Below are 21,572 nucleotides of genomic sequence, written 5' to 3' on the forward strand. Positions count from 1 at the left end.
CTCTAAATAAATAACCAAAAGCACATTTTGTTTTCATTCATGTTGTTTTTAAATAAATTCTCCTTGTTTAATTATTTTGTCCTGTGGATTGCATTACTCCTTGCTTTCACTGAATAAACTTCTTATCACTTTATTTCATTTTCAGTCAGAAATAATAATAGAGAAAACATTGAAAAGGGTAAATAAATAAATAAATAAGTAGTTTAAAGTCGTGAAACGTCATCTGCTCTCCATTATTGTTACGCGAAGGATGTACAGCGCTTTTTGTCCCTCCACAGTCGCCGTAGAAGAAAAACAAGCATGGCTGCCTCCTTATTGGTGAGTTCAACCTTACTACTAATATGACTTCTGTTTATTAATGAATCTATGACACTTGACATTTTTTATGATAACAACCAGTGTAATGCTTAATACATCTGATGTATTATATGATCGGGATTAACGCTAGTTTTGTAAGCGCACTAAAGTAAAATTAATCATTCAAAAAATACCATGGTGAAATGTTTTTTACATGGTGCACTGGTACTGTAGTGTTATGACGTGTGTCATTATGTTATCGTGTTTTTGCACGTGGCTTAATGGTAATACCACAGTATGCAAGCATCATTGTATATAAATAATAATAATTTAATACCCTAAAAAATGAGACTTTTATAAAACGACACAACCTTACAATAAAGTTGGTGGTAGTAGGCTAATGCAGGCTAATGTGTCTTGTGTGAACTGTAGGTCGGATGAGAATGATATTACTACTGTAGTATTTCCATACACTCTAAAAACAAACGGTGCTATATAGCACCAAAAGTGGTTCTTTGCTCGAAATCATAGAAGAACCGTTTTTAGTGCCATATAGCACCAGTGAAGCACCTGTGTAGAACCATATAGTGCTATGTAGAACCATATTTGGTGCTATAGTGGTTCTATATGGCCCCTATATGGTTCTACACAGGTGCTTCACTGGTGCTTCACTGGTGCTTCACCGGTGCTATATGGCACTAAAAACGGTTATTCTATGATTACGATCCAAAGCAACAGTTTTGGTTCTATATAGCACCGTTTGTTTTTTTAGAGTGAGTATGTTCTCCTGTTTTTTTTTTTTTTCTTTAGTCTCAGGCCATAAGGAGATGCTCAGCAAACACCTGCACGGTTGCTTTCAGGAGGGGTTTGAGTTCAGGTGCTGCTCCATCCTCTGTTTTCACCAGGTTCCTCTTAAAACTCAATCACACGTTTTATGATGTTGAAAACATTGTCGGCTGGAGCAGCTGGATGAGATCACGAGTGGTCAGACGTAAGAATAGGTAAGTGTCAGTGTATGAGTGAGTGTCGATGGAGTTTGTTAGGGCAAGCAACTAATCCAAATCTACATAAATTATCTTGCACAGTTCATGCAACAGACACATGTTATTTCTAGTGATAAAGTCCAGAATTGTTTCTTAACACATTGTAAATGTTAGACATGTTTTTGTTGAAATGCATTACAAATACTGTGAACTCTGTTATACTGAATTGTGGAGTTACAAGGTTTTTCCACATTTCATGTTTTTCCACATTTCTAAAACCGTGATTTGATGACACACTGAAGCCACCGAGCATGGCCCCGCCCCTAACACAATCACGAGCATCCATTTAGGTTGTAGAGGTATTTAAAAGTTAAAAGAGACAGCAACTTTCCCGCGAGTGGGTGTGGTTTCAGTGTTTGAGAGCAGGGAATGCTGCTTGATAACTTATTTTATTTAATATCATAATTTATCATAATATCACAGACTTTTATTTGAGCAATTTTCTGTCCATTCATGTTTTTCAAAAACAATAAAGCCAATAGTAATTCCATAGATTTACATTAAAAAGACAAACTTGAGTCATATATACAAACGTAATATTTTGGATTGGCTTGTGAGTGTGCATCTTCATTAGTATTTGAAAAAACTGATTATTTTTGGTCTTTCATGAAGGTTGTTCGGTTACACACAGCAGAAGTTTGGTGATAATATAGCAGCGGCTTATTACATTCTTAGTCTCAGAGGAAGCTTCAGGTAATTTTTCTATACAAACACATCCAGTTTCTTACAATCTACTGGTTACTTAAACAGCAAGCAAAAATGCACTATAATCTCTTTGTTATACATCTATAGATTTGCTGGTGAGTCTGAGTGGTTTCGTCCAGACTCAAGAGGAAAATTCAGCTATGAGTTTTTAAACACACCGGACTTGCATATCGAGCAAGTGGATCTGAGTGGCACCCTGATAAACCACGAAGGACTTGATAACCTTGGTAATCAACAGGTGTTTTATTATATCCATGCTTGCTTGTTCTCTAACACAGTCAACTAGTTGTTATTTGTGGGATTTACTTGGATATTTGGAACAGAAGTATCCTGAATATTGTGGGATCTGAAAGTCTTCTGAATCTGTTTTACATGTCTAAGATTTCAATACTTTTTTCTTGCATTTATTTATTTTTAAAAAGCGTTGGCTCATATACAATAATATATTGATGCTAAAGCCGCTTAAGTTCAAGTTCATGCGGTGCTATGCAGGCCGATCGGCAAGGTTTGACAGAGCCGTCAAGTTGAACACCTGCTGCTTGCCGTAGGGACGTGTGTTTTTTTTTATTGCGAATGAAGTGAATTAGATGTTTCAAATTCTTTATTGAATATTTTAATTGCTGATTATACTGTATACTCAAAAGTAACGGGATACATAAGCCTTCATTTTTAAAAGGACAGGAAGTATGGTTTTAAGTGTTTTATTAATCAAAATCAATGTCTTTATTCATAAATATGTCCTCGTTGGTGTCAAATGACCTCTGCCAGTGATCAGATTTTTCTTTGTAAACTTAGAATTTCTTCTCTTTACTTACATTGAACGGGTAAGTCCAAGAGGCATCCATGTTCTTCCGCCGTATTGATGAACTATAATAGCAGAGAGGGACAAAAAGCACTAGCCTACCAACGCATTTTAATTCAGAACACGTGATCCAGCTGAAACGGACACTGAGATCAATGATTACATAACAGCTACCGTAGTTGCAACACGCATTTGGAAAAGCGAGGTGCTAGAGAGCAATATTCGTTTGAATGCTAAATATAATTTTACCACTAGATGGGGGTAAATCCTACTTGTTGTAAAATACCAATAGAGTTTCGTCTTTCCTTTTCCTTTTTATTTTATTATGTGACACAATATAACATATTCAGGTATATTACCAAGTTTTACCTGTTATAAAAAAATTTATTTATAATGTTTATTTTTGTGAAGGTTGGGTTAAATATTAAATGCATGTGATCGTTGACAGCCAGCCGGCTACTCTCAAAACGCTTTTGCTGTACTTCGATACCATACATCAGTCAAATGTCTTCAGCGACAGCTCAAGTCGGACAAAATTTCTTAAAGGCATGCACTGCTTCAAGTCAGACACGCAATAAACCTGCTCAAAGAAAACTCGTGTTGCAAAGAATTTGGTTAACAATTATTGGATTTTGTAATTTTAAGTTAATTTTTTATATGCAAATCTTTTTTTATTACAATATAATTATTTTACTTTAAATATTTTATTTTATTTTTAAACACTGTGCGGCGGTTTCCCGGACAGGGATTAGACTAGTCCTAGACTAAAACATTTTTAAGAGCTGTCCAAACTGAAAACAACTTGCACTGACATTTCATAAAATACATCAGGGCCCTTTGTTTTGCCTTAAAACGCACACAGGTAATGTTTTTAGGAAGGCATGTTAGCTAAAACTAGTTATATTTCCTAATTAAACTAAGGCCTAGTCCTGGATTAAGCTAATCCCTGTCCGGGACACCGCCCCAATATGTTTGATTAACTAATAATGACACAAATGTAACTCCATAGTGATTTTGCAACCATGCCTTGTCCAAAGAAGTGGAGTTTTTTTTTGCAAAAAGCTTGCATACACTTCGCAGCAAAATACCGTCAAATTGGTTAAATACCAGTAAAATTTCTAAAATGACATTTGTAAAAATAAGGCTTTTCATTTGCTAACTAATACCTTTTTCATTGCCATTAAAGTGAAATCACTGAACCTAAACATGAAAGTCTGATAAAAATGAACCTTTAAATTGTTATTTTATTGTGCTCTAATACACACATTTCTTTTTGTCCTAAGTAAGGCAAAATAAACTTCAAACTCTTTGCCTTCGTGGATGTCCTGAAGTGGATGACTGGTTCCTCGCCCGTCTGCATGTGTTTGGTGAGAGTCTATTGGAGTTAGACCTGTCTCATTGTTCCCGTATCACGGTGGGAGGACTCGCTGCTTTACAGAATCTCAGGTGACTCAGCTTCTACCTTTAACCACTTGCACACAATTGCCATGAATTTAAAGAGTACCTACAAATTAAAGGCAGCGTGCACAATGTTTGAAAAACGCTTTGGAAAAGGGAGTCGGGCCGATTACCAAAACACACTTGTAGCCAATCAGCATTAAGGGCCGTATCTACTAACCAACATCCTTACCGGGGTTTCGTATGTGTGGGGTGGGTCCAGATTCTATTGGGGTAGTAGCGTGTATGTTTAGGTGATTTCAAATATCAACATTGGCTTTCAAACATTGTGCACTCCGCCTTTAAAACACATTTTTTCACTTCACTTGAGCAATTTTTTGCAATTACTTAACCTTTAGGGGCGGTTTCCTGGATAGGGCTTATCCTAGTCCTAAAATGCATGTTTAAGCTGCTTTCATTTAAAAACACCTTGTACAGACATATCTAAACATATATGTCTGTAAAGATGCACACCAGTATTGTTTTTGTAAGTTTTGTTTGTAAAAACTACTTAAAATGTCCTAAATAACTATGGCCTAGTCCTGAATGAATCTCGTCCCTTAATTCTTTAGACTAGTTTGGATGTATGAAGTCAACGTACTGTCCTAGCAGAGATTTAATTTGTTGTTTTTCTGTGTCCAGATGCTTTGTCTTTACTTTACATTTCTTGTTTGAAAGTGCACTGTACTATCTTTATTTAAAATAAATGCCGCTTGTTGTGATGTTTTGTCATCCAATACCATTTGACATTTGTACTTTTTTTTGTGCAACTATACCCTTGCATGGTTTTGAAACCCTCTTGGCTGTATTAGTTGATTCTCTTTCCTTTCTTTAACACCAGAAAGTTACAGCATCTGGATATTTCAGCACTCCCTCAGCTGCAGAGTCCAGGCCTGGTGCAGATTTTACTAGAAGAAATGCTGCCGCACTGCCGGATCATTGGAGCCGAATATGAGCAGGGCCTAATCCAGACAGACAGCCAAGAGCCACCAGAAGACCAGAATGAAGCATCTTTACACACTAATACTGGACTCAAACATACATGAACTTACACACAGATACTGTACGATGGTGGAACTGCTGATAGTTGAAACGTACAGTAGATTACTGTACCCATAACCCTGCTGTCATCATAAAATTATGTTGTTTCTATCATTGTGCTTGTAAATGACATACAAAGGGGTGGAAAATCATATTAACACACATTGCTATAGTGCTAATGTGATGCAACAAACATTGCTTACTTAAAACAGTTAGGTTATCATGGAATTTCAGGAATATCATGGAATTTTAAAGGTCTTTTCCAGACATTAAAGTCATGGAATATCAGGTATTTTTGTTGCTTTAAATTTTAGTTTCCATTTATCAAAATGGATTTCGCTTGTTAAGTTATGATGTAAGAGTGGGAACCCTGGGTTATAAATGACCCAATAGATTACCCAGTGTTGGGTTACTATAGTATCAACCCTTTGTTGGGTTATTTTAACCCAATGCAGAGAGGTGTAAAGTACTTGAGTAATTTTACTTGATTACTGTACTTAAGTATTATTTTGGGGGATTTTTACTTTACTTGAGTACAATTAACAATCAATACTTTTACTTTTTCTTAATTACATTTTTTAAGGGTAAAAAGTACAATTTTATTTACAGTCAAAAAGTATCTCTTTTTTAGAGATCACTTGATTCTATTTTCCCTTACTCTTACCAAACCATTTGAATTGTGCTAGTGGCCAGTTATACTGGAGCCTTTGGACCACACTAAGGAATTGGCCAACAGTTAATTTGATGATGAAGATTTTTTCGCTTGAAACTGCCAACACATGAAGTGTGTTCCCGTGTGACACGTTCCCTGCTATTTGCAGCCTCTCTATCAAGACTAAGACCTTGTTCACACTGTCAGTCCAAATCTGATTTTGGTCCATATCCAATCTGACAGACTGTTTAGATCTGATCTGTGCGTCCTGTAGCCTTCTGACGTTTTCGAGATTATTTGTAGTTTCTATGGCAATGACATCACTCTGCCTCGACGTTTGACGTGTTTACATGACGCGACAGCATGATGTAACCTAAAAGCTACACAAATGCGATCAGGGCGGTCAGACTGAAATGGATTTCTGAAAATGCGATTTGAAAAGGATTTGTGAATGTAGCCTGAAACAGATTAGAAAAAAAAAGGATTTCATGTGGTTTTCGGCCGTTCACACGTTCTAAATTTGATTGGATTCCTTTTCGATATGCACCAAAATTGGATTTGGACTGACAGTGTGAACAAGGTTTAATACACCTCTTTCTGCATCAGCTGCCTGTGAGAGGCTTGATAGAGCTTGAAATTTAAGTTAAATTTGAGGTTTTACAACTTTGAGTAGCATGTTGCATACTGAAATTAGGTAGTAGTCTTATAATTTGATAATTAAAAACAATTAAATACAAACAGAATAAAGCAGGATCAAACCTTTTATGTGGTTCATCGACTTTATGTTTTTAGAGATTAAAAGCTTAGTACAAATTTTAATGGTACTTTTTTACTTTTACTCAAGTATGATTCTGGCCAGATACTTTTACTTTTAATTGAGTAAAATTTATGCTCAGTACTTTCACTTGAGTAACATTTTTGAGTACTTTTTACACCTCTGCCAATGCAATGGGTTGCAAGTTTTACCCTATCAGTTGGGTTATGAAATAACCAGTTTGTTGGGTTATTTTTGCTATGCTGCTTTAACCCCATTATTATTATGAATTACTGTTATTATTTTGTAAATAACAATACAAAAAGATGTGTTTATTTCCATCACATCTTTTATATTACATCAATTTTCAACAATAAATCAGTGTTGGGTGTAACTAGTTACTAAGTAAATAGTTACTGTAATTTAATTACTTTTCACTTGAAAAGGAAAGTAAGGGATTACTCTTATTTTTCTTTAATTACAGTTACTTCTGATGTAACTAAATACTGACTGTAAACAATTATGTATACTAATACAATAGTGGATTTAACATGGTTTAAGTTTACAATTCTCACTATTAACTGGTTGATTATTAGCATCAATCTTAATGAGATGTTGGCTGTTTATTAATACTTAATAGCACATAATGCCTGATTCTGCAAAACCCTATTCTACATCTTTCACTGGATAACATTCAAAAGTTGAAGTATGAATCTATTGTTAAGGTTTGCAGCTGTATTAAAGGCAAACAGTGGTCCAAAGCCTTTTTTATTTAAACAGCTATTTTCCTGGTGTTCAAATTATTTTGTCCACCCCATATACCTCATACGTGCTTTGCCACAAGCCCAATATAAATAATTATCTGTAGTATGAATGTTTCTGTATAAGTACAGAAAGTGTACAGAAATGTAACTCTTAACATGGTACATCATGCTACTTTAGTAATTGTTGTACTGTATTTGGAAAAGCAGGTGTGAAGTCTATAATTAATCTTGTGCAGTAATCCTGTAATCCATTTAATGGAGGTGTGGGGAGGTCTTAAGTGTTAGAAAGACTTGGACACATGCAAACGTGGATGAAGATATCAGCAGGTAGTGATTGCTTTTTATGCAGATTTATCTATTAAAATTAAGTAACTTCACTATCAATTCCCACTTGACGAAACAATACTACTGTAGTATTTTAATATTACAAATATTAGTGAATATTTGTAACAGACGCGCGGGTAAGAAACTGCAGGAGCATAAATGTTAAGTTATTTTTCTACCACTACCCGGAAGACTAAGTAGAAATATTAGGTTGAGATCAAAACATGTTGAACGAATCTGCACAAATGGCCCAAAGTTTGTCTTTGACTGGTCACGTGCTAGCTATTACTTTTCTTAGCGCTCCTAAAAAAGACCAATCACAGTCAAGTGTTATTACTGTATTTAATAAATTATTTAAGAATTGCTTGAGTGTATTTACAGTTTTTATAGTAGGCCTCGTATTATTCTTTTCGCTTAAGAATTTTAAACAACTATGTTCAGGAAATATTCAAAATTAACGTTCTAAGATTGAATGATGGTCAATGGAGGATGGAGTTTTCTGAGCCGTTAGGCGCCACCTAGAGGCTAAACTTTGAATCGCAAAATATTTTTTCACTACTTTAGCCACCCAATGAAATTAGCGACGTATACAAGTAAGCGTCCCTTTAATAACACAGTCCTGTCATCTCGTAAATGTGTGTATTTTGAGAATTTTAGTGCTGTTAAAAGCGGATAGATGTCTAAAGGTAACTTTTAATTGTGTTTTTGTTTTATGTGGGTTGTTACCTGACTCGGTTAGCATTTAGCTAAAGATTAGGCTAATGTTTTGAGGGTTTTCAGGCTTGATATTATATTACGTGACTTTCATATAAGAGTGATATCTATATTTGTGTGTTTTTTGTAATGTTTTCTTTAGAAGTTTCTGAAAAAGTGGAGGCCGACAGACCAGATATTGAGGTAAATAAAGAGAGCTGTCAATCTCAAAGACATTTATTCATACATTACGTTGTATTTGCTTAACAGTACAGTACTATTAAAAGTCTATTTCAACTCGTACCATTCCATGTCTCTTTTTTTTTGCTTTGTTTTGCTTGTCGGCATGCACAGTAATTCCTTTGGTTTGGACTTTTATTTTGGCAGCATCATATTTTTGTGTTTCTCATTATATTTGACATATTTGATATATGCAATAGAAACTATGTTGCCCTTTTATGTTAACTGTTCAGAATATAAAAAAAAGATAGTAATCATTTAGTAGCATTTTATTATTACCGTGCTTTATTTATTATATAAGACCATTGCTGGACCATATAAATATATTGCTGTTAATTGCAAATAGTTGTAAAGGGTTGTTGTTGTTGTATGTTGTTGTTGCATATGAACACATATAGCCTATACACATTATGCATAGAGTACATATCACTCAATTTGACAGGGTCAGTCTGACGAAAGCAGCGACGAAGCCGAAGCTTCAGGAGATACTGAAAGTATGTGTCAACACAGATTTAGTTCTTATAATACTCATAATGCACATATAAATATCAGATGAGCTATTTTCCTCTTTCAGTGGACTTTCTGCGGAGTCTCTTCTCACGAACTCTTGGCTTGAGTTCTGGAGAGAAAGTTTTGGATGAGTTGACATTGGATGGTGTGGCCCAATACATCAAGAGTGGAAAATGTGAGTTGGGTTTTCAGGGTTTGTATTCCAAATAATTATTGAGATATGTAGTATTAAATAGATTTGCTGTCTGTATACGATAAGTTTGTCTATGTCTGCAGGCAAGAACATTATCTGTATGGTCGGGGCAGGAATATCAACATGTAGGTGCTGTCTCATATATAGACATTGGTGAACATCCTAAATACTTATTAAAATGTAATATTTAATCATTATTTACTTACCCTTGAGTTGTTCAAACTAAATAAATCTATTGTTCTCCTTGTTTTGGTATGTATAAAATGGGAGCTGTATGGTTAGAGCTTCATTGGTTTGGTTTCCAGAAAACACATCAAATGTCCTATTATCTGAATGTACTGATTGTAATATGTTCAGTACACACTGAAATGTTCTGTACAAACTACAAATGTATACCTTAAATGCACCTTAAGTCACTTTGGGTAAAACTATCTGCCAAATACATGCATGTTAATATAATAAAATGTACGACCCAAACCTTATTTATTTAAAATTGTTTTCTCTATGTGTTCCCTTCAAATCTGTAGCAGTTTTTTTCTGGTGATTATCATTAAGGGTGTGCATTGTATTTTATCATTTTTCATGTTTACTTTATTTAGCGGCTGGAATCCCAGATTTTCGTTCACCTGGCACCGGTCTTTATGCAAACCTGCAGAAGTACAATCTGCCTTACCCAGAAGCCATTTTCCAAATTGACTACTTCAAGGTCTGCTTTTGCTTCTGAAGAAACACAGCATTTATTTTGTTTATAATGTTAAAGAAGACATTGTTTTAGTCATTTTTCACTTCTTTCTCTAGAAACATCCTGAGCCCTTCTTTGCTCTGGCAAGAGAGCTCTACCCAGGACAGTTTAAGGTAAAAACTTTTTTAATGTCTTTCAGGCAGGGAACTACACTAACCTTTTCCACTGGTGGCACTTGCGCTACCAACTTTTTCAGTTACTGGCGCAAAATATGATTTGGTCGCACATATTTTTTTCAATTTATATTAAGGCGCTCTGGATAATAATGAACAATAATGAAACTGTATTGCATACAGATATGCTTTTTATTTTACTTGCCATCTTTTGCACATGCCTTCTTGTTTTCTTAAACGTTGCCGTAATTCCCACAGATCTGAAATTTACTTGTGGTGGTAGTCATTACCCACTGACAAATAATGGTCTACTATACATGTGACGAAGAACTAATAATGTGTGACACAACCCAATACTTTGATTTATTGAAAATTAATATTAATTTCACATTATATTTCATTAATCTAAACACTCCAAACTTTCTTTGCCATTAACAAAGCTGACACTGTTTGTCAAAGCACCACGAAAACACTTACTGTTTTTGCACTGATATATGAAGCAATTAGACCCCTTTTATCAAACTCAATATAATACAATACTATGTATAGTGTATTAATAGACAGTGCAGGTCTATAGATTATAAATGTGACTGATGTTATGACTGATGTTATAATGGTAATAATTTCTATTAGATACTTAAATACTTTTACTGCTTCTGCTCTATCTTTCTATTTCTCTCTTGCCGATTTAAAAAGCTTAATCCACTCATTATTTCAAATTTAAAAGTCTACTTGCTGTCCCGGTGACAGACTTTACATTGCTTTGCTCGTTCAGTGCAATTGGCTTGACATTAGCATTGCTTTTTGCTACAATCTCTGTCCAAACTTAATATGGATATGGGTTTAGAAAAGATATGGTTTATTAATAATAAGATTATTAAAGAAATGTGAGAAAGAAAAATTCTGCGCGTGGTCGTAACAAGAACCATCGCCATAGAAACCGGAGGCACGCTAAAACTGCACTCGAGCTTTAGCGCGGTAGCGCTCATGGCCGTTTTCCGATCGACTCGGGTTATAAACACAATATTAATCAGACTTGGGACCCAAAGTAATTAAACTAGGACCTAACCGGACCCGACTGACCATTTAAAATATAAACCCGGAACCATACGGGTCCCGCGTCCTCAGTGAAGAAAGACCTCTGCTCAAGTTCAGAAACATGGAAGACACTGCGCTTGCGTCGCGTCGCTCCCAATTCATTGAGAAACAGCTGAGCACGCAAACGCACACTGATGGGGAGAGACACGACGTGCTTTCACGCAAAATGAAGCCAACGTGTTGATGGCTCAGAGCACGTTATAAAACGTATTCTTAAAATCCAAATTTATGTTTTAATAAATGCTCATAGTAAATCATAGCATATTGTCAGGGCCGCATTAAGAGCTCACTGGGCCCCGGGGCTATGAATTACTGCAGCCACCCCCCCCCCCCCCAACACCACTTTAGGTCACCAACTACAGAGAGAACACATTTTTCTAAAACACTGCTGAAGTTGTTTTACATAAATATAATCTAGAATAATTCAGAATAACAGTTGCACGAAAAAAGCTGTTAGATTAACACTAACCTGTAAACATTACTTGCTAATAGCGAATATAGGGGTGGGCGATGAGCTAAATGTTTTATCATTATACGAGTCATTTTATCTAACAATAATGATATACAGTCTTGTTCAAAATAATAGCAGTACAATGTGACTAACCAGAATAATCAAGGTTTTTAGTATATTTTTTATTGCTACGTGGCAAACAAGTTACCAGTAGGTTCAGTAGATTCTCAGAAAACAAACAAGACCCAGCATTCATGATATGCACGCTCTTAAGGCTGTGCAATTGGGCAATTAGTTGAAAGGGGTGTGTTCAAAAAAATAGCAGTGTCTACTTTTGACTGTACAAACTCAAAACTATTTTGTACAAACATTTTTTTTTCTGGGATTTAGCAATCCTGTGAATCACTAAACTAATATTTAGTTGTATGACCACAGTTTTTTAAAACTGCTTGACATCTGTGTGGCATGGAGTCAACCAACTTGTGGCACCTCTCAGCTGTTATTCCACTCCATGATTCTTTAACAGCATTCCACAATTCATTCACATTTCTTGGTTTTGCTTCAGAAACAGCATTTTTGATATCACCCCACAAGTTCTCAATTGGATTAAGGTCTGGAGATTGGGCTGGCCACTCCATAACATTAATTTTGTTGGTTTGGAACCAAGACTTTGCCCGTTTACTAGTGTGTTTTGGGTCATTGTCTTGTTGAAACAACCATTTCAAGGGCATGTCCTCTTCAGCATAGGGCAACATGACCTCTTCAAGTATTTTAACATATGCAAACTGATCCATGATCCCTGGTATGCGATAAATAGGCCCAACACCATAGTAGGAGAAACATGCCCATATCATGATGCTTGCACCTCCATGCTTCACTGTCTTCACTGTGTACTGTGGCTTGAATTCAGAGTTTGGGGGTCGTCTCACAAACTGCCTGTGGCCCTTGGACCCAAAAAGAACAATTTTACTCTCATCAGTCCACAAAATGTTCCTCCATTTCTCTTTAGGCCAGTTGATGTGTTCTTTGGCAAATTGTAACCTCTTCTGCACATGCCTTTTTTTAACAGAGGGACTTTGCGGGGGATTCTTGAAAATAGATTAGCTTCACAAAGACGTCTTCTAACTGTCACACTACTTACAGGTAACTCCAGACTGTCTTTGATCATCCTGGAGGTGATCATTGGCTGAGCCTTTGCCATTCTGGTTATTCTTCTATCCATTTTGATGGTTGTCTTCCGTTTTTTTCCACGTCTCTCTGGTTTTGCTCTCCATTTTATGGCATTGGAGATCATTTTAGCTGAACAGCCTATCATTTTTTGCACCTCTTTATAGGTTTTCCCCTCTCCAATCAACTTTTTAATCAAAGTATGCTGTTCTTCTAAACAATGTCTTGAACTACCCATTTTCTCAGCGTTCAAATGCATGTTCAACAAGTGTTGGCTTCATCCTTAAATAGGGGCCACCTGATTCACACCTGTTTCTTCACAAAATTGATGACCTCAGTGATTGAATGCCACACTGCTATTTTTTTGAACACACCCCTTTCAACCAATTGCCCAACTGCACAGCCCCAAGAGCGTGCATATCGTGAATGCTGGGTCTTGTTTGTTTTCTGAGAATCTACTGAACCTACTGGTAACTTGTTTGCCACGTAGCAATAAAAAATATACTAAAAACCTTGATTATTCTGGTTAGTCACATTGTACTGCTATTATTTTGAACAAGACTGTACTTCACAGTCAAGTTATATTACTTTTAATAAGAATTTTATCATATGGAAATTTAATGCCACTAACATTTCAGAATCCTTTTGACCAATTTCCATATCACAAAAAAATAATAGTCACTTAAGAAAAGAATCTCAAGCTTACTGATGACAAGACTTACAAATAACAATAGAACAAAGGCACACAAGAAATCGACCTGCTTGAAAAACTTAAAGCACTGAATAATATTATATTGTGTAAAGTAATCAAATATACAGTACCTATCTTTCACTATAAATTCAACATTCATTCTTATTTATTTTACAAAAGTGATTCAGTCAATGGCAGTAAATTACTTTATTTCTGATGTTTGATTTATTTATTTGTATTTGTTTGATGTTTGTTTGACAGGGACAAATGGATGGAGCATTGCTTTGTAAGGAATGCAGGGTGGATTCCATGCATACAGGTTTGTGGCCAGGACTGGTTTGCGGCCCCTGTCCCTGGTTAGGGTTGTAAGGTTAAAACAGAGATTACAGAGTATTAAAGCACAAATTTATAGCTATTAAAATATATACAATAAATACATCAAATACATCAAATAAGATGTGGGCTTAAATAGATGTAGTAGTCACTATAACACAGAATCTAAACAAATGTATACATTAAGTTGTAGCCTGTATAATCAGCGTTCACAAAGTTGTTTCAGTTTTAGCCATTGCTTTAAATGTGTATTAAAAACCTTGAGTCCTTTCAGTGTTTTAATTTCTGATGGTAAAGCATTCCACCATTTTATGCCATTTTAAAGTGATGTCTGACCAAATGTTGTTCTACGTTTTGCGACTATACAGTGCGGCGCGGCTTTTTATATTGCTAAGCAACCACCGAGTAAGCTGTCTTGTCAATCAAATATTGACGCGTGAGCGCTCTTTTACTGTTAACTGTCATATTAGCAGAAACTTTAAAAATAGGACGCTTGCTCTGACCTTGTTTGAGGGTGAGAGGTGCACAAAGACGCAGAAGAAAGTGAGCGAGTGGAGTCCGGTTCTTCAAAGCCCTTGTAAACTTCCCTTACCACAACGTAAGGCTCGCCTCTCCCCTCATTTGATTGGACAATGCGCCCGACGCGAATGACGTCGGGCGCTTCTCCGCTCTCAGCGCTTCTTCAAAAGCGCGTGCTGCGGCTGGCGGCAAAAACCTAATTTGTAGGGGGCGTGGTAAGGCTTTGGCAATCAGATGTCTAGTAGCAGTCAAAGAAATCCGAACATTTAAATATACAAGTTGAGTCATAATAAATAAAGTTCCAAAATTTCTCCACAACAATGTGAAAGACTCTTTGCCCAGGGTGGCACAACTAGTTATTCGGTTTAGGGAGCTTTTTCCACACACAGACAGGTTGGTTTGGGTGGCTTTTTGCCTTAATAAATAAAATCATGACTTAAAAACGGCATTCTGTATTTTCTTGTGTTATATTAAATTAAGTGTGACAAATATGCAAAAAAAATCAGTAGGGGCAAATCATTTTTCACAGCCCTGTATATCTGTGTGCTTCATAATATATTTCTTTAATTCATGTTAACCGAACGTAAAACAAAATGATCTCTCTACACTTCCTGTCACGAGGAATGGGTCTGGGACTAAACTGCAGCAATTGGCAACATAGCCCAACGATCCATTTAGTTCTTGGTGGACAAAATCAAGTCCCGCCTAACATTTATTTCTCATTTCAGAAGCCATTTCACTCGGATATACGTAACAGCGCGTAAAAGTAAACAATCGCTGCTTCCGTTATTAATGTTGACCTTAATAATAACAATTAACAATCATCACGCTGTTTTTAAGGTTACATGCTCATGACTCTTAATATGTTTTACCTTCTTGAGCATCTGTGAATGTTTGCTTTGTTTGTAATATGACTCTCTTAATTGACCTCAGTGTAAATATGCTGGAAATATAAAGACAATGCAGGACATGAAATATATATTTTTTAAATGAGCAGTGGTTTACAGTAGGACAAACTAGGGAACAACTATAGCAAAACCTAAAAACTGTTAATGTTTTTTGGTTTCTCCAGCCAACAGTGTGTCACTACTTCATAAAGATGCTGAAAGACAAAGGTTTACTGCGACGCTGTTACTCTCAGGTGTGTGTTCATTACTTTAGTTTTGTAGTGTATAATGATTATTTGTAACCTTAGGGTTTATCACTAGATTCATTTTTTTCTCTTCTTTAAGAATATTGATACACTAGAAAGAGTAGCGGGTTTGGAAGGAGAGGACCTTATTGAAGCCCATGGAACTTTCCACACGTCTCACTGTGTGAGCTTCCTATGCCGAAAGGAGTTTTCTATGGACTGGATGAAAGGTACTGAACACTAGGGCTGTACTGTTATGATATTTGGCTGACAATTAATTGTCTAATAAATCATTGAGATTATGACATTTTGTTTGCAGTTTCTTTGATTAATTAAGATAATTCGTTTAACACTATTAAGATAACACTATTCCTTAAACTGACCAATATAAAAGCATTAAAACAAAAAAAAATTCACGTTTATAAGTTTTATCATATTTGTTTTCTATTATATTCCCATTTTGTCAGGTATTGAAGATACAACTTCATGGATTCTTTATTAAAATATATTAAAAAGTTAAACATAGATTAAGCTCCCCGTTTTGTGTATTCATATATTTGACAAGTTAATTAATGCTATTAAAGTTTTTTAAGTTTTCTATTAAGTATTAAGTTTTGGGTCTGTTGAAAGAAGTTCAATTAAGCAGATTTCCATCACCCGAATTCCACCTTTTCTGTAGAATGACCCATACAGTATACTACATATTAAAATAAAAAACTAATATTAAGATAATATCAACATAATATTATAATGTCAGAATAAACAAGCACAGGAAGATAATACAACCGTGATCAGACGATTATTAAATATCTGCAACATCTCTAGTAGTTTCTGTTACTGTCATCATTTACTTTATTTACTGCAGCATGTCATTTTTGATCTAAAACATTACACATAATGCCCTCCTCTTGCTATTGAAATCAGTAATTTAGTTACATTTAGTTCTGAATAATAAAGGTTTAAAATGACATTAGGTCAAGTATGTTATGGCAGAATGTCTCTTTTTTTGATTAACTCATCATAAACGAAGTATTTTTGTTTCATTTGTTTTACTCGCAGAAAGGATTTTCTCTGAAGATATTCCTAAGTGTGACTCCTGTGGAAGCTTGGTTAAGCCTGGTGAGGTCTCTTTTCTCTTTAGATATACACTTTTAGTGTTAACTTACTCCCGAATACTGTATTTTGAAAAATGAAAACTGGCACACAACTTTCATCATTACTAAAGTCATCAGCTCAAGTGCATCTGTATGAAGTGAGTTTTAACAATAATTAATACATTTATTAGCAGACCTACCATACACTTGAGGTTACTGATGTCTGCATGTGTAAAAGAACCAATACAGCACCTTTGAAACCCAGGATGTTAAAAAATATGGGTTTTACTGTTGCTCTCTCTTAAAGAGGTTTGAACTTTCCTGTTGGATCTGTTTTTACCCGTTTGTAGATATTGTGTTTTTTGGGGAGAATCTACCTGCCCGATTCTTCACCTCCATGAAAATGGTAAAAAATACAGCTGATTACATTTAGAAAAACTTAATCTCTAGTCTTTCCACTTGTTTGACTCTCTGTGTCACTTCTGCTTCGGACCACAGGACTTTCCACAATGTGATCTTCTCATTATTATGGGCACATCACTGCAGGTGCAGCCATTTGCATCTCTGGTGAGCAGGTGAGAACCTGACTTCTCCAGCAGAGGGCTTAAATGTCAGCGGCTACACAAACACAAAGTCTGTACAGTTCATTCACATTCATATTTAAACACTGTACACTGTTTTAAACAGAGCCAAGAGTACTACACTGCTAGCTGGCCGATATTTCTATACATTTCATATTTATTTTATGTTATTTATACAGTTACTATTAAATAGTATTGTGCATCAAATCAATTCATCAACACAGACATTAATCAAGCTTTACAGTTTCTTCAGTACTAAAGTGTAATATATTTTTTACAACATTTTTAACTTTAAAACGTGTCTTTTTATACCACATACCCATAGTTTAAGAATAACTGACATAATTATAAATATTATGAACAAACAATGAAACTGTGTCAAAATTCAACAACACAAATAATTAAGATATTCATTGTAAATAGAGGCACGTGTATTAGGCTCACACTAAATTCTCTTGCACTTAGTTTAAATGCACATTGCACATACAGTCATCTTAATAGTTGTATGCGCTGTTATGCTGGCAAGAAGGGGTTGACATCAATTTGCTGTTTTAATACCAATGTTAAATATTCAGCAATGCCCTTATTAACTTCTGGAAACAACCGCAATGTATTTTTAAAATTATGAATCATTTTTCAGAAACCCTAATGACAAAAAAATCCATAAAAAAATGTAAAGTAATAAATAGATAAAAATGTAGTTTTAATTTGATGTATGCATCAAAATTAAATTGTTGATGTGGATGTATCAAATTGATAGAACTGCACTTTAAAAATGTCTGGGTTTTTTTTTTTACCTATAATGGCTAAATATTGGACAGAACACGTGCTGGGTTAAAATGACCCAATGTTGGTTGATGTTATGCACCCATGGGTTATAATAACCCAGCAGTTGTGTCAATTTTAACCCAGCGGTGTAGTTACTCATTATGGGTCAAGCATAACCCAGCCATTTTTAGAGCGTATTAAAATATGCAAGGGGAGATTTGTAACAGACATTTGCAGAAGTGTGAGAAATTCGTCACGTCTAGGTATGATTCTTTATTATCTATGAAAGTTATACTGTATATCTCTGACTCATATCTGTTTACAGAGTATCAAACAACTGTCCCAGACTCCTTATTAATATGGAGAAAACTGGACAGGTACAGTTTAATGTATATACATCAATAACATGCTATTATTTAAATCGTAGCTTCATACTGTCTGTCTGTTTTTCTGACAGTCTGAGTTTGGAGGGGGATTATTCGGTTTAGGAGGTGGAATGGATTTCGACTCAGATAAAGCGTACAGGTACAGGCATTAAATATCTATCTCCAAGACTTTCTACTGATCATTTACAGAGTCCTTGATTTATTTAGTGTAAACTGCAAAAAAGAAAAAAAAACTTTTCCTGTAATGTTGTCTGAAAACTGCTTTGTTTTTAATCCCATAAATCTGTGATGTTTTTCTTTTTTATGTAATTGTTTGATCTTTCTGGAATCGTACTGTATTTGAGAGAGTGACATTATAAAAGTCTTATATCTTTATCAAGTTTTATATTTATTTATGTAAGTTTCCAGCTTAAAACGATGTTGTTTAATGGTTAAGCTTATGGTTAATATCAGCAAATAACTAACAATTATAATTTAACCTACAGAAGTTTGTTGAATCTAAATTTTGACTGGTATGCATCACTTCGTATAATGACATTGAGGCACAACAGTTTATGTGTGTTGTGTTTAAGTTTTGAAAATGACTCATTTGCAGAGATGTGGCATACCTGGGCACCTGTGACGATGGCTGCTTGGCTTTTGCTGATCTGCTAGGCTGGAAAGTAAATAAAGGCATACAGTATTTATACACAAAACAGATTGGATTGTCCTATTCATTACCATCTGGATATTTATTCATGGGGTGTTACCTATTTATTTCAGGCAGAGCTGGAAGAGTTGGTGAAACGTGAACATGCTTTGATCGAAAGCAAAGATGTTAAAAAGAAAGACAAGGAGGCCAATCAGAGCTCTCAAAGCCCTCAGGCGGAGTCTGCAAAAAGTAAAAAGACTGAATAGCCAATCGGAGCATGCACAGGCTGTTTTATTTTTTGACCCTAATAGATCAATACAATACAATACAATACAATACAATTCATTCGTCTCTGGGTCACATTTCTCTGAGCTATTATGTCTTTCACCTGGCTGTCTAATGTAAGAGCAGATAGCAATAGACACAACTGAAATAGTACAGAAACCTCAAAGGGCTCAGATAGGAAGACCGAGAAATAGACAGCACAATGTGTGTGATGCATGTAAAAACGCAGAACTGTAAATGAATGAGAATTCACACGTTAATCCCATCGAAAACAAATGTGTGAATGACAGAGACATGGTGTGTTGTGTCTAATGTGTCAGAACTGTTGTGTAAGATGCAAATTATTCAACCTTTATAAGCCAAATAGTACACCTAATTTTATATGTAATTCTTTTGAGCAATATAAACCTGTGGTTTGTTATTTTATACTCCTTAACTCTTTATGTTACTTTATACGCCAAGTGTTGCTTTAATGTAAAGTATTATAATCACTGAGTTGGGAGTATATGCATGACAGCTCTTAAATTGCATGTTTAAAAAAGTGACACAGATATGGTTTTGTATTTACTAGTTTATTAAGAATAGAGAGATTGATGCATGTATTAGATAGAACAAAGCATAAGGGATACATTACAGTTTAAAGGATGATTTAAAGACCTGTCTTCGTGGGAGAAAGCGCAGAGGAGCCAGGAGAAGAGACTTTGTCGTATATTTAAGATATTAGGGGAATTTCCCAGTAGACGTAAGAATCAAAGGCGTGCCATGAGGCCCTGAATATGATTCCTGGAATTCGGACCTGAGACCGTACCTATAAATTGATGCTGATGCAGAACTTATGCAGATCTGGACGTCGCGCAGCATCCAGCATCTCCGTTGTCTGACAGCCTGAAATCTTGTGTGCTCTAGACTTAATACTTTTTAGACTTTATTTTTGTTTTATTACTTTTAGCTAATTTGAGATTTTTATTTATTTTCCTTTTAATTCGGCAAAACTTGTAATCGCAACTAACTAAATTGTATTAATAAATTTTATAAAAGACAAGAAGAAGTGTGCTTGCGTGAACTTAGCTCAAATAATCAACCACGAGGCAGTCTTCTGACAATTATGTGAGTATAATCTAATCTGTCGAATTCTACCTTATTTAAGGTAATGTACTTACTTAGGGAGGTAATTATCAGATTTGACTATCCTTGCCTAATCCTGAATAGAAAGGATAGGCAAAAGGTACAAATTTTCGTACCAAAAAACAGAACACACAAAGGTAAACATGCTTGTGTTTTTGGGCTTGTATTGTTTCTAATTGTTTGATCTTGTATATTTTCATTTGTTATGTTTTTAAAATAATGATTGATTTTCTTTTAATGAATTTATATACATGATCATTGTTATAATGCATTGTTTGCTGGCTATTTGGTGTGTGTTGCTCATCATTGGTTATCTTCCTCTTTGGCTTGCTTGTGTAAAAGGAAGTTTTACAACATAGCTGTGTTATCTAATCAAGCCCATTGAAACATATATACAAGGAAGTAAAAATAAAACATGACAAAGTTTTATATATTTTGTATTTTATGCAGTGTACGTTGGTCAAATGGCTTTATAGAAGTGGTAAAATGCAGTTTGGTAACAGATATGATGTGACTTTCATATTTGTATTTGAATTTGTGATGTTGGGAGTTTTTGGTCTAGCACATCTCATCAGATTGAGATCTGGGAAATTTGGAGGCTTTAATACATTCTCAAGAAATAAGTTACGAAAGCTGTCACTGCGGTGGTACCATTTCAAAAAGGATATCTTTTTAACCAAAGTTTGCATACTGTATCGGTATATAATTAATGGTACAGTGTAGCATTCCTGGAGAATTTCAGTGGTATATGGTAGGTTCCAGTATCCTGCTGACAGAGACCACTGCAATTGGGGTAAAACACTGGCATGAAAGTTTGCACATGGTCAGGGTTCCCCAAATCCTACCCTGGAGGGCCGGAGCACTGCAGAGTTTAGGTCCAACCCTAATCAAGCTTACCTACCTGTGATTTTCTAGTGATCATGAAGACCTTGATTAGCTTGCTTAGGGTTGGATCTAAACTCTGCAGTGCTCCGACTCTCCAGGGTAAGATTTGGGGAACC

General features: G+C 35.4%; 2 protein-coding genes across 3 annotated transcripts; both read left to right on the forward strand.

Annotated features, from left to right (window-relative positions):
- Nucleotides 1–239: 239 nt before the first annotated feature.
- Nucleotides 240–5,615, forward strand: dmac2 (distal membrane arm assembly component 2). Its single transcript, XM_055195618.2, has 6 exons — nt 240–318; nt 1,108–1,298; nt 1,953–2,033; nt 2,133–2,272; nt 4,131–4,293; nt 5,126–5,615. The coding sequence occupies exons 1-6, from the start codon at nt 301–303 to the stop codon at nt 5,328–5,330; spliced, it is 798 nt and encodes a 265-aa protein (XP_055051593.2). The 5' UTR covers nt 240–300; the 3' UTR covers nt 5,331–5,615.
- Nucleotides 5,616–8,316: 2,701 nt separating this feature from the next.
- Nucleotides 8,317–21,000, forward strand: sirt2 (sirtuin 2 (silent mating type information regulation 2, homolog) 2 (S. cerevisiae)). 2 transcript variants are annotated; one of them, XM_055195616.2, is made up of 16 exons: nt 8,317–8,412; nt 8,676–8,716; nt 9,195–9,246; nt 9,327–9,437; nt 9,539–9,580; nt 10,055–10,161; nt 10,254–10,310; nt 15,642–15,710; nt 15,802–15,931; nt 16,761–16,820; nt 17,146–17,201; nt 17,294–17,370; nt 18,470–18,521; nt 18,602–18,669; nt 19,126–19,192; nt 19,293–21,000. In XM_055195616.2, the coding sequence occupies exons 1-16, from the start codon at nt 8,391–8,393 to the stop codon at nt 19,425–19,427; spliced, it is 1,146 nt and encodes a 381-aa protein (XP_055051591.2). In that variant the 5' UTR covers nt 8,317–8,390; the 3' UTR covers nt 19,428–21,000. The 2 variants fall into 2 exon arrangements, with proteins under 2 accessions (XP_055051591.2, XP_055051592.2); XM_055195617.2 differs by having other exon boundaries at nt 8,358–8,505.
- The last annotated feature ends 572 nt before the right edge of the window (nt 21,001–21,572 follow it).

The sequence above is a fragment of the Misgurnus anguillicaudatus genome, chromosome 24, assembly GCF_027580225.2.
Source record: "Misgurnus anguillicaudatus chromosome 24, ASM2758022v2, whole genome shotgun sequence".
Classification (NCBI taxonomy): Eukaryota; Metazoa; Chordata; class Actinopteri; order Cypriniformes; family Cobitidae; genus Misgurnus; species Misgurnus anguillicaudatus.